A 13,409-nucleotide genomic window follows, 5' to 3' on the forward strand; every position below is an offset into this window, starting at 1 on the left:
CTGTGGGGAACCTGCTTCCCCCCTGCCCCCTGCCTATCTGTGATCTCTGTCTGTCAAATAAATGAATAAGAGAATGGAAATAACAGATATGGATGAATACTCAGTAATTTTTTAATACATTGGTATTAGAAACAAATTTTGCTGAATAGGGATGATATTCAAATAGTATTCACCTTCTACATAGTCTTAGTATTTATTTCTTCTTTTATGCAGTTTGTAAAGAATTATAATTGAGCTACTAAGATTCTCAATTCAAACAGATCTCCTAATATGCTGAATTCTGTTTAAAAGCTAAATTTTCTGCTTTAATTTTACAACTTAACAGGAATATCTTGTACATTTTTGAAAGTTTGCAATTTGAGAAGAAAACCACAGTGTTTATTTGAAATTCTAATGAAAATGCTACAGGGGTGCCTCGGTGGCTCAGTGGGTTAAGCCTTTGCTTTTGGTTCAGGTCATGATCTCAGGGTCCTGGGATCGAGCCCCGCATTGGGCTCTCTGCTTAGTGGGGAGCCTGCTTCCCCTCTCTTTCTGCCTGCCTCTCTGCCCACTTGTGATCTCTGTCAAATAAATAAATAAAACCTTTAAAAAAAAAAAAAAGGAAAGAAAATGCTACAAATGAGTTTTTATACATACAGGAATATTTATACAGGCAATATTATAGCCCATATTTAACTGACAACAGTGAACATTAGTAGAAGGTATGACTGGCTTGTAGCTGTCCTGCAGCTTGAAGCTACTTGCAGTTGCGTGGGTTAAAATCTTATGGGCTTTTTGTTTGTTTTTTCTTCAGTCCTAGGGGATGAAACAGAACTAGTACAGTCATTTGAAAGACTCCCGAGAGAATCCAACTCACATTCTAATGCATCCATGCCTACACCTCTTGCTTGGCATTTATCTCGTACTGTCGTCTGCTATTTTCCTCAGTAGGACTAGACTAGGGTGCTGTTCTTCGTATTCCTTCTGGACCTGTCACAGCTGTCACAGCTATCACAGCATTTGGCACACAGCAGGAGATCCACATTTTAAAACACTGAGAGACTCGGGTGCAGCCCCCAGTCTCAGTAAGATTCTTGGCATAGATTTCATAAAAAGTTTTTCACGCTTTGAGGAGACAGTCCAGGCTATCTACAATAGAATATCAACAGGGTACCTACAGCAGAATAAAAAACATATGCACCATGTAAAGTAATGCTAGGGTATGGCAAGGGATTTTTTCTTTCTTTACTTATTTTAAAGTATGCCTTCTGGTTGATTAGGGATCAAAGAGGAAAGAGACCCTATGGCAATCTGTAATACCTTCTTACTGAAATGCTCCAGGGAAAAATCTCTGCCAACATCTGCTTTTTAATCTCCCTGCAATGACCCCAAAAAAGTTTAAAATAAATACGGTTTGCTAAAAATGCTGGCCAGTAAGATATGGCAGTAGACTGGCAGCTCTTTGGCAAGATACTAATCTCTCTATTTCTTCATCTGTAAAATGAAATGATTGGATTAGGTGTTTTTTCTAGCTTGAAATTTGATGATTATATTTTACAAGTGGAAGAGCCTGCCCTGTATTTTACCCTAGGTAGGGAAAACTGAATAGGCTTTAATTCTAGTATAAGTCCAATAAAGTCCCTCACAAAGTGTTAAAACATCTTGGCCACAGAACTGTAAATTCAGATACCAACATGGTTCCAAGCAGAAGATACAAAAGTGAAAGAACCTGAAACTTGAATTACATAAAAGATTTTTCTTTTCTTTCTGGACAAAATGGTTTAGGGAAAAAAGAATGAGAATCCATAATCAATTTTTAGGAAAGAGCAAGATCAATAGGCATAAAACATAAAGCCTGCAGTCTCATCCAAATTATTCTACAGAAATAACAACAGCAATAGTATTTTCCAATCATATATTTATATCTGCATAAGAGTACCCTTTTGATATATAAGCACACATAAAATTGGTAGGCACATGATAACTGAATATACTTCTTAAATTACAGTTGTATTATGGTTGCTTTCCATCGTAACAGAAGTATCCTAGATTTTTTAAAAAAACAAACAGCGGTCTTGAAGATAGTTATGTTGCCATCTTGAACAGCTACCACCACTTCAAATTCCAGGGGTCATAATTTCTTAATAAATTAATTTCCTGTCCCCAAGAAAAATGTGTGCCTGTGTTTATAACTCTCAAAAAACCTCTAACTTAAGGGGCTGCCTTAAGTGGCAGTGGGTTAAGCCTCTGCCTTCAGCTCAGGTCATGATCTCAGGGTCCTGGGATCAAGCCCTGCATTGGGCTCTCTGCTGAACAGGGAGCCTGCTTCCCCCCGACCCCCCGCCTGCTGCTCTGCCTACTTGTAATCTCTCTCTCTCTCTGTGTTAAACAAATAAATTAAATCTTAAAAAACCCCACAAGCCTCTAATTAAATCACTTTGATTAATTTGGTGTTTCTGAATTTGCATATTAAACACAAATTCTAATATGTTAAAAAGTATCAAACAAAACATGAGCTGTACTGTACGTTTAGAACCCACATCAAAATTAGAGTAGCTAGGGGTGCCTAGTTGGCTCAGTGGGTTAAGCCACTGCCTTCGGCTCAGGTCATGATCTCAGGGTCCTTAGATCAAGTCCTGAATCGGGCTCTCTGCTCAGCAGGGAGCCTGCTTCCCTCTCTCTCTCTCTGACTGCTTCTCTGTCTACTTGTGATCTCTCTCTGTCAAATAAATAAATAATCTTTAAAAAAATTAGAGTAGCTAAAGTAGCTTATCTGATATTTTAAAAAACAAAACAAGCAAGCAACAATAAACATTTTTTTTTTAAAGATACAAAGTTTTCCATTATAGCAAATAGAAATTTAAGGGCCCAAGGAATTCTACACTAGGGAAAGCAGTAGAGAGTAAAGGATAGAAAAAAAAAAAAAAAAAAAACAACCCAGAAAGTAACCAAAGTTAGTTTCACAGCCTCTGTTTTTTGAATTTAGTAATCAAACAGACACATATTGTTCTACTTATATTGAAACAAATTAGTAAAATATCCTTTATTCTTATGGACCTTTCAGTGAAAACACCATAATGAAAGGGTTGTAAGCATTTCTTGAATTGATGCAGTTCCACTTAATATTTGGAGAGCACAATTCCTTTGCTAAATCAACATAAGCAGATCCTTCTCATATACCAATTTTAACATCTGAGGTCATCTTAGGTCAAGACAACCTTCTTATAACTGAACCATAATATTGTTGTCTATTTGACTTCAAGTAATATATACAAACATTTTTTCCCCCGGTATTTTATTTATTTTAGAGAGAGAGGGTGTGCATGAACAGAGGGAGGGACAGGGAGAGGAACAAGCAGACTCTAGGCTGAGCACAGAGCCCGACAGGGGCTCAATCCCAGGACCCCGATGCCATCACCCAAAATCAAATCAAGAGTTGGCTGCCCAATCAACTGAGCCACCAAGGCGCCCCTATGCAAACACTTTTCAAATTAAGTAAGCTGAGGGTAGATTCAGTTTGAGAATTTGGTATTGTTTCTTGAAATAATGGATTCTTCTAGGATAGCAGGCCTTAGTCTGGAGTCCTTAGATCCCTGTATGTCAAAGACCCTCTCAATTCACTGAGATTTTAGGTAAAATTGTATTTTAAGTGCATGTGGTCAGCAACTTTTCTCAAATCCTCAAAGGAGACTGTGACACCAAAAAAAGATTTAAAAATCACTGCGTTGGGACGCCTGGTTGGCTCAGTCGGTTAAGCATCTGCCTTCGACCCAGGTCACGATCTCAGGATCCTGGGATCAAGTCCCACATCGGGCTCTCTGCTCAGTAGGGAGTCTTCTTCTCCCTCTCACTCTCCCTCTGTGCTTTTTCTCTCTCTCAAATAAATAAATAAAATCTTTAAAAAAAAAAAAAATCACTGTGTTAGGGTATCTTAAAACCAGAATTGGAAATCACAAGCTTAAGGACTAAGAAGGTGAGGTCCTTTAGAAATGCACCAATAGGGGCGCCTGGGTGGCTCAGTGGGTTAAAGCCTCTGCATTCCACTCAGGTTATAATCTCAGGGTCCTAGGATCAAGCCCCGAATCAGGCTCTCTGCTCAGCAGGGAGCCTGCTTCCTCTCTCTCTGCCTGCCTCTCTGCCTACTTGTGATCTCTCTCTGTCATATAAATAAATAAAATCTTAAAAAAAAAAAAAAGAAGTGTGCCAATATCTTAAAATCACAGATTTAAAGTAGTACCCCAATATATCTTTCCTCAAAAATCAGAATTTCCTAAAAAGCGGAGGCTGAGCTATCTATTAAACCAAATAAATGCTGTGTAAAGAAGCACCTCAAATATATTGATTATAGCCATGTTTACAATTTAGAAGCAGCAATCAAGGAGATGCTATGCTGTCCATAAGTCAGAGGAATAAAGGAATAGAGCAAGTCATATCAAACCCAAAGCACTCAAAATAATTGACCTCATAGTATACTTAAAATGTGAATAACATAAATAAATCTGTTTCATCCTAAAGTTATCTCCCAGCTATTAGAGTTACTCAGCACCACCATCATGTTCCTTACATTTATTCAATAAATAGTTATTGTGTACCTATTATGTCTGAGGCACTAAGTACACAAAGGTACCGCTCCCAAGAATACGTCTCTGAACTAAGGAGACAAAAAGTTCCTACTTTCACAGAGCTCATATTCCACTGAGGGGACAGAGATGAGTATAGAAATAAAATATTACCATGTCACATGGCAATGTTTATAAAGAAAAACAAAGCAGGGATGGAGAATATGAGCCCAGGAGGGAATAGGAAGAGCCCTTCAGAATAGGACAGTCTAAGAAGGCCTCACTGAGAAAGTGTATTTGATTCTTGGGGGTGACACCTGAGAGACTACAAGAAGAAAATACCTGGGGTATTAACTGGGACTAACAAGTGGAAAGGCCCTGAGGTGGTGGTATGCCTGGCTTACCTGACGGATGACAAGTCCTTAGTCAGAGTGACTAAGGCAGAGTGAGGGGAGAGGAAGTAAAAGGTCAGGGCACCAGGCAGATCCTGATGGGCCTTATAGGTTGTTGGAAAGACTTTGGCTCTTGCCCCAATAATAGTATGGAAAAGAACAATGAATGAAGATCAGAGCACGGGCTCTTAAGGCTTTTTGAGACATAAAGTTGGTAAACCATTTGACCAACAGTTTTTTAACTGAATCATCATGCTGAACAACACAGGCCCAAATAGAGTAGATATCTCAGCCTTGGACAATATTTTAGCTTTTTAGAATTTCCACACTGTAGAACTGATCCCAGAGAGATCTATATCCTTGGAAACCTTAAAAATTGTATTACTAATCTATCGCCTGCAAAGCAGATTGGGTCCATCGCTGTGCAACTTTGTTCTTGTAATAATTTATTTGCTTTCTCACCCCCATTAGGTTCCCTTTTCTGTAAAATGGAGTAAATATTACTTGTTCTTCTTTGGCTTGCGGGTATCTATGAATCATTTTAAGCTTCTTGGAAGAAAACTACTATGTAAATTCAATGGAACATCATTACCACACTCTTCTCTAACAATACCCTACCCTACCAATGCTGGTTCCTAAGAGGACATTTACAATAGTACAGTGCTCATTTATAACATCTTTTTCCTCTACTGCACTTAGCAATTTGAAGGGAATAAGAGGGGGGGAAAGGGCAAAGAATGATCCAACACTTTCCAGTGAATAAAATGTAAAAGCCCTTCTATTAAAAACAAAAACAAGCATGGGAGGCTGCGTTGCTCAGTTAGGCGTCTGACTCTTGATCTCAGCCCAGATCTTGATCTCAGAGTCGTGAGTTCAAGCCCTGCACTGGGCTCTACGCCTGGCATGGAGCTACTTAAAACAACAACAACAAAAACCAGGAGCCCCAGAAATGTATTTAATATTGTGTAAAAAGTAATTGTGGCTGGGCACCTGTGGGACACGGTTGGTTAAACATCCAACTCTTGGTCTCAGCTCAGCTCATGAGCTCAGGGTCATGAGATTAAGCCTTGCATGGAGCCCCACATCGAGCCCCACATTGGGCTCCCTGCTCATCACAGAGTCCACTTGGGAATCTCTCTCCTTCTCCCACTCCCCAATCCTCTGCTCGCACTCTCTCACAAATAAATAATCAAAAAAAATAATAAACTATGGCCAACTTTTACATAAAGAAAATTACAACACACACAAACTCTTTACTACAAAAACCAAGGAAATGTCTACCTCCAGAATCAGCTAAATAAACATTAAATAGCCTCACAGGTGTAATAGCAGAGGTACAGCTCATTTATTGCCTCCTATTAACCATAGCGATTTATGGATTCAAATTTACAAAATATTTGCTGGATTTCCACATGAAATTAAGAACTATTACATATACAAATGTGTTTGATGGGTGCTTGAAAAAGAGATATCTTCTTAACTTGAAAAATTATCATTAAGCATATTCTGAAGCTTCCTTCTCTCCTCTGGGTGCCAGTCTTCTGACAACAAAGCCAAGTCAAGAGAGGCTCTGAGCTGAGACTGTAGAAGGCAAGCACCTAAGATTGTTAGTGCACCCAGCGGAACTCCATTTGAGGGTGTACTTCTGACTCTGTTCCAAAGTCAATTATAAATTAATTGGATATTCTGCACCTCCATTAACATAAGTAACTGAGGGTTGACTGTGCCTTGAATATTTATACTTCTTTTAAAGTCTGTCTCAAAACAAAATCCCAAAACTTTGAAATCTCTGCTTCCAAGTAGCCCCAACTTGTGCAAAGCAATGCATATGCTATTTCAAAATTTATGACGTCAGGTTCCTATATTAGATAACCTACCATGGTCTGTTATAAAATGAAGAGAAAGGTAATAAAAGTTGTTACATAAAAAGGTAGATACTGACTAAATAAACATTCTGATGTACAAATATCTTTGCAAATGAAACACAAATGAGAGAAACAGAAGGAATACAGAGATCATTACAAATTAGCAGGATATTGGGTATTCTGGGTCAACCTCAGAAAACAGTACTCATCATTTTCATGCCTTTTGAGTCTGGAAATAAATGAATCATTTATTCAGAGCCCACACTGGTGTTCTGTTCATCTGTGGCATTCTTTGATGTGCAGAATTTTAGAGCTGGAAAAGCCTGGGCTCTAGGGTTCAAGTTCCAACTATGCCACCTACTAGCCACATGATCTTGGCAGATAATAACACCTTGAGTCTCAGTTTCCTTATCTGTAAAATATGAAGAATAGAAGTACTGTACTTTTCTCACAAAGTTATTATGAGGAGGCAACGAACTAATACATGTAAAGTGAACAGCACACATTTGCAATGCACTATTATTATATTTGAATCTCTCATTTTTACAGATGGGGAATCTAAAGCCTAGAGAGGTAAAAATCATCTTGTCCCAAATCACCCAACTACATAGTGACGAGTCAGAGCTGAAGTCCAGCCCCTTGAGTCGCAGTGTAGTCACTTAGACAACAATGACCTGCTAAAGCATTCTCTCTCTGGTTTTGGCCAAAGCTTTTATTTATAAAGATTTCTCTCCCTCCTCAAATAATTCATTCCAGGCCCTGATTACAAATAAAGCAAAAAGGCCAAAATAGGACAGCTACGTGTTGACTAATAGGTAAGTGCAGGGGCAAGCAGAGACATTGCACAAGGGGGAATTTGTCCAGGAGGTGTTCACTGCTAGTGGCCCAATGTTAAACCACCAAGCTGCCACTGTAGGTCTGAAGCCTCAGGACAGTACATTCTAATCTGGATCATAACTTTATCCTAAAGTCTAAGAAAATCCAGGACAAACCGCTGAGCAGGAAGAGTGTGACCGTCAAAGAACTGTTGACCTCTTTTGTGCAATTTTTTGGTTACAATCCTCTTGCTTTTTTGCTTTGAGAAAAAGGATTGTTTTCAAGTTGTCCTTCTGAGTGACATTTATAAATAAGGAACAGGAATTGGAAAAGAAAATGGGGCTGTAATCATTTATAGAAGTGGTAACAACAATATTACTAGAAATAACAGAAACAAACCTTGACAAAAGGTAAATAAACCAGAAGACAGGACAGTTAGACAATGCATATGCTCTAGCACATTTTTCATCAACAATGGTATAAACCACGAGAAAAAAATAAATATTCAGATGAAAAATAAAAACAGTAAGAAGTTATAACCACTATCATTTAGTGCTTTTTACCAGACACAGACAAGGAATTAGGAGAGCTGGAAAGTTTCCTTGACATGGATTAATTGAACAAAATGTAGAGAAATGTCAAAATTTCTGAAACTATCTGGGAATTCCAGAAACCACAGCAAGGTTACTATTTATTTATTTTTTTTAAATTTTTTTAAGATTTTATTTATTTATTTGACAGACAGAGATCACAAGCAGAGAGGCAGGCAGATAAAGAGGGGAGGAAGCAGGCTCCCCGCCGAGCAGAGAGCCCGACGTGGGGCTCGATCCCAGGACCCTGGGATCATGACCCAAGCCGAAGGCAGCGGCTTAACCCACTGAGCCACCCAGGCGCCCCTACTACTTATTTTTTAAGACACTGTTCTTGTACATTTACGTTTCCTAGTGCAGAGCACCGCCGATTTTACAAAGACCTGACTACGTCTTTGGAGACAATCAAACTTAATAGGCAGCTAGAATAATTCATAGCAGAAGGATACATTGAATTATTTAAAATTCCTCAAGGCCAACAGAGAAGAATGCCTTCAGATCTGCGGCACCAGAGACAGCTATCTATCAAGCAAGCTGAAGCGCAGCAAAGCACGAATCTAGGAGATACAAACTTCAGTTACAAGGAAGGCTTGGTTAACCACTGTCGTGTAATCTGATAAGGACCAAACAGCATGGATTCTAGAAGTGTAAACCATGTGTTCCTAACACACTAGAGTTCTTTGAAAGAATTAATCAAATAGTAGATAAAGAAAAATTGGTGCATAGCATCCAAAATGTTGTTTTGTATTTTTAAAATAAAGTCTCTCTTAAGAAGTTATTAAGAAAATTCAGTTACTATTGTGGATCAAAAATTGATTAACAGACAATAAACCAGGACCAATACTGAGAGTATCCAGCAATTAATATTAGGCCAGTGTACAAATTTATTAATGACCTAAAAGAAGCTTATGTGAACAGAAAAAGTAAAGACTAAAAATTGCCAATAATGTAAACTACCCAATAATAAAATACAAAAAGCCTTGCTAAATAATAGATACAATGAAATTCCCTCTTCACAAAGTAAAGAAACAACATTTTTAAAAGTTAATAGCTAAAAATAAAAAAAAAAAAAAAAAAAAAAAAGACTGGCAGGATTTACCAGAGTGAGAAAGGTAGAATAAGCAAAGATATGATCAAGATTGGTAAAATAATGAATGGCAAAGAGAATGCCAGTTAGTCTCTGTTATATACCTTTTCCTTTAAGCATACACAGAGCCTTATGGTAACAGAAGACAACACAAAATAAAAGACACTATTTTATGCAGCATATAATTAACCCATTGAACATGCTGCCACAGGACATTAATAAGACACAGAGTATGGCTCTCCAAAGACCTCAGAAATATCAAAATAGGGTTTTGTAGTAAAACTACTTATGGAAAAAAATGAAAATGGAGCATACACCTCATGATTCAGGGTATCAACAAGGCAAGCTCAGGAAGAAAGTTTCCTTTTCAGTTATAGTCAAATGATTTGTGAGTTCAACTTTTAAATATTCCTAATTCCATCCTAGAACTCAGATTAAGTGAATAGACTCTTATCTAAAAATTCTTTTGCCATTTTTTCCAGATACATTCCTTTTGCCTGTTCATTTTTCTGAATAGCCAAGCCCTCCATTTCATCTAATTCTTCTTCTACTTCACTTATCCCAGTTTCAACATGTTGCCTAAAAAATGATCACGAAGAACCAAAAATCATATATGTAAAATTACATATTTGGAAGAGTTCTTTAATTTGTTAAATTTTCTCACCTTCTTTAAGTAGACAAAAATTGGATTCATACAATCTTTGGTTCTATTCATATCACACAATTAAAATCTGAGGCCAAATGCTGAAGTAAATCATATTTAATAACATCTTAACCTATGCACAAGAGCTACAGCAAGAAATGCCCTTTTGTAAAGTGAATTTTAATCAATAAGGAACATAATTCTATGGAATAAGACACAAGAATGCCACAGTAAAAAAAAAATACAGCCTTTTGGGCTCATGTTCACCATGGGGAATGAACAATTTGTCTATGAAAAGCTATGGCCCCAGTCAGTTCATAAATTCAATACAAAAAGGTAGGCTATGAATGAATTATAGACAAAATTCACAGCCTGAAAGCCTAAGAAACTGTGTCTGAAAAGCTTTGTGGGTCAGTGGGAAAAAAAACAAACCATTAAATTTTTTTCAAAAATAAAATTATGTGTAGACAAGACCAAAGGAGGCAAGTTTACACCTTGTGTCCATTTTGTAATGCAATCCTCTCCATTTTGGGCTTAGCAATAGGGTGCTACACGTGGTATAAAGCCTGCCGTAGCATTCAAGCTTGACTAAAATTTAGAAGTGACACAGGGATCAAATATGCTCCAAGGATGTTCTAGAATTTCAGGGTGCTGCTGACCATTACAACCTCCTCACAAGTGCATGGTAACAGATGGTCACTAGACTTACTGCGGTAATGCATACAATATGAAATTATTACATTGTACACATGAAACTAAATAATGTTATATAGCAATTTTACCTCAAAAATCAACCTCTTTTGTGTTCACTTCGATTTTAAACAGGATATAAAGTACGATCCTCATGTCAATTAAATAGAAATCCGTATATTTAATCTACCAAAAAATAGTGTCTTGGAATACATCACTTGCAAAGAATGGCCTTATTACGCGGATCTAAAGAGGCAATGTAATGTCTGAGTTAAAAACAACCAGATGATCTTCTAAAATATGGAATTTTATGTGTCTCTTCTTTAACATAAAACAAGATGTTTTAGAATGCCAATAAGGCATTATCTTTAAAAGAGGAAACAAACAGAAAACTAAACAGCAGAAGCTCTTGCATGGCATTTGGCTTGGGACACAAAAGGAGAAAGGCATAATTCGAACAGATGGAAAGTGAAATGTAATAAATTGTCCTTACCTGCATTAGTTTTCCTTCTGCTGGAGTTATTTCAGCAACACCAGCAAAAACGCCTTCCAAAGTGAGATTCAGTTTTCCTGTGGGGTCCATTTTCAAGGGGATCACTCTGATAATAGCTTTCTGCTCTGCTGATCTTTCCGACTCCACCGCTGCCGCCAGTACCAGTCCTGTGCGTCCAAAGCCTGCCTGCAGGGTAGCCATCAGCAGCCAGGGCCAGAGGGCAGCCAGCTGCAGCTGGTGGCCACCACTCATGCTACCAGCTGCAGCAATGCACTTCGGCCATACATACCGCTTCCACCAACCAATTCCAAGTGCAGCTTCTCAGATCCAAACAAATGGGGGAAAAGAGAATTGATGCTTCAGTTTCTGAAAGCCAAGTCGTAGTCTGGGCCCTTCCTTTCTCTAAAGTGTCTTCCCACAAACAGGTGGCTTTCCTGATCTGTCGGGGCAGACCGTGTCTTCAGCCCACTTCTGCAGCGGGTCTGTCTTTTTCTCCCATCTTCACTGTAATTGGTAAAGATACCACCGCTTCTCTTCGGGATTTCCAACTTTCCTTGAGGTGAAATGTTACATTCTGAACCTTTATTATGTCAGTTCGGGAGGTGTTGGTCTTCCATATGTATCAAGTTGCTGAACCACTAAACCCGATGTTAATGAACCAAACCAGGCAAAGGAAAAAACGAAAGCCATGCATCGAAGGTGAGAGTGAAAAACGCCAGCTCGGAAAATGAAGAGATGGTCCTTTTGAAGCCACAAAATTTGTCAACAGCAAAAGACTAAAGATCACAGGGGGAAAAAGGTATTTGTTTGTTTTTTTTTTCAATGGAGAAGGAGAGGGTACAATACTTCAGGCCACACCTTGAGAGACGTCCAAAGATGCTACAACATGAATTCACAAAAGTTTCCTCATTAAACTGTATTTTAGTGCTGCCAAAGTTCTAGGCCCGTGGAATTTATAATACTTTTCATGAAGTTAAAAATGCTATCATTTTTAATGTTCTACCTAAATTTGCCTACAAATTAGATGCTAATTTATATGTCTTCACAGAGTACAGGATAATCCTGAGTCTCACCACCTTTTCCAACTTTCACAATTAGAAGAGTATCTAGAAAGGTTAGCTTTCCAATTATTTTTCCCAGTTAAATGATATTTCTATCTTTATTTTCCATTCTCTCTTGGGGATTCCAACTTTTATTCTCCTGCTTGAGAATGCCAAGCGCTTTGATTTCCCATGAGATGCTTTTAGAAACTACTTTCTTATCCAGATCTTATAATCTGTAATTTTCCACATTCTTAAGTAAAACAAAGAACTATTCCTAACACGTTTTCAAATTCCTCGAGGGGGTGGGGAATAAAAGATAGGGGGAGTAGGGAGGTGATTAGTCTACAGGCTCTGAGTAGAACATCCTGAAAAAGTAAAAATAAGCCTGAGGAGAGTAGATCTGTGCTATTTCTAGGCACACTTGCGAATTTGGGTCTTTGTACAAACAAAACTTTAGTTCTAAGATATTAAAGTGTGCACCCTTAAGTAAACATAAATGCACTTCAACCATAAAGCCTGCCGTGTTCAGAGGTCAAGTTAAAAAAAATCTTATAAAGTCTTCGGAATAAGTGCTGAAAAGCCAAGCAATTGAACATGAACCTGTTATATAGATCCTTCTCTTTTGCTGAGGCAGAGGGAGAAAAATAAGAATTTCAAAAGAAATCTGCAAACCTGTTGCGCTGTCGGGCCCACTGGAATCCACGGGGGTGAAAGAAATTCAATTATGCTTTTATAGGTCCTGCTCAAAAAAGGTTTCAACTGCTTAACCAAGTACAGCTTATTCTTCCACCTTCTCACTCTGCAACCAGATCAAGGGCCCCACACTGCAGGTAGGTGCCGAGAAATTCCGCAGCCTGAAAAAGTAATCCATGCAGGTCAAAGGCAAACATTTACTCCAGGCTTAGAGCTACTGTTCCCAAGAACTCTAAAAAGCACTTATAGAGGATCCAAAATCATTTCTGAAATCTCCTTTCTAACAAATGTTCTTTTTCTCCCCGAACAACATATAAAATGATCAAATCTTGAGAGAGAAAAGGAGCAAAGTAGCAAATACATCAGCAACAATTCACTACCAGGAACACAGAAAATCCCAGAGGGAGAAAGCAGTATCTCTGAATCACGGATGGACTTGGAAAGTTCGGAAAGATTCGAGTGCTTCCCTTCCAGAAAGACAATTCTGGATCAACTCCCTAGAGGAGGAAGCCTGTGGTTTGTAATTGGTGTTCTAGCTCTGACTCCCTCCCCTGGGCCT

General features: G+C 38.3%; 1 protein-coding gene across 1 annotated transcript in view; it reads right to left on the minus strand.

Annotated features, from left to right (window-relative positions):
• RNF43 (ring finger protein 43) overlaps positions 1 to 13,409 on the minus strand; it is a 64,317-nt gene extending 50,908 nt beyond the window's left edge. Inside the window, exons 1-2 of the mRNA XM_059147721.1 lie at positions 12,830 to 13,409; positions 11,115 to 11,993 (exon numbers count right to left, since the gene is read on the minus strand). Of these exons, the coding sequence (XP_059003704.1) occupies positions 11,115 to 11,366 (252 nt within the window). The 5' untranslated portion in view covers positions 11,367 to 11,993; positions 12,830 to 13,409. The remainder of the gene's footprint in view (positions 1 to 11,114; positions 11,994 to 12,829) is intronic.

Source organism: Mustela lutreola, chromosome 15 (assembly GCF_030435805.1).
Source record: "Mustela lutreola isolate mMusLut2 chromosome 15, mMusLut2.pri, whole genome shotgun sequence".
Lineage (NCBI taxonomy): Eukaryota > Metazoa > Chordata > Mammalia > Carnivora > Mustelidae > Mustela > Mustela lutreola.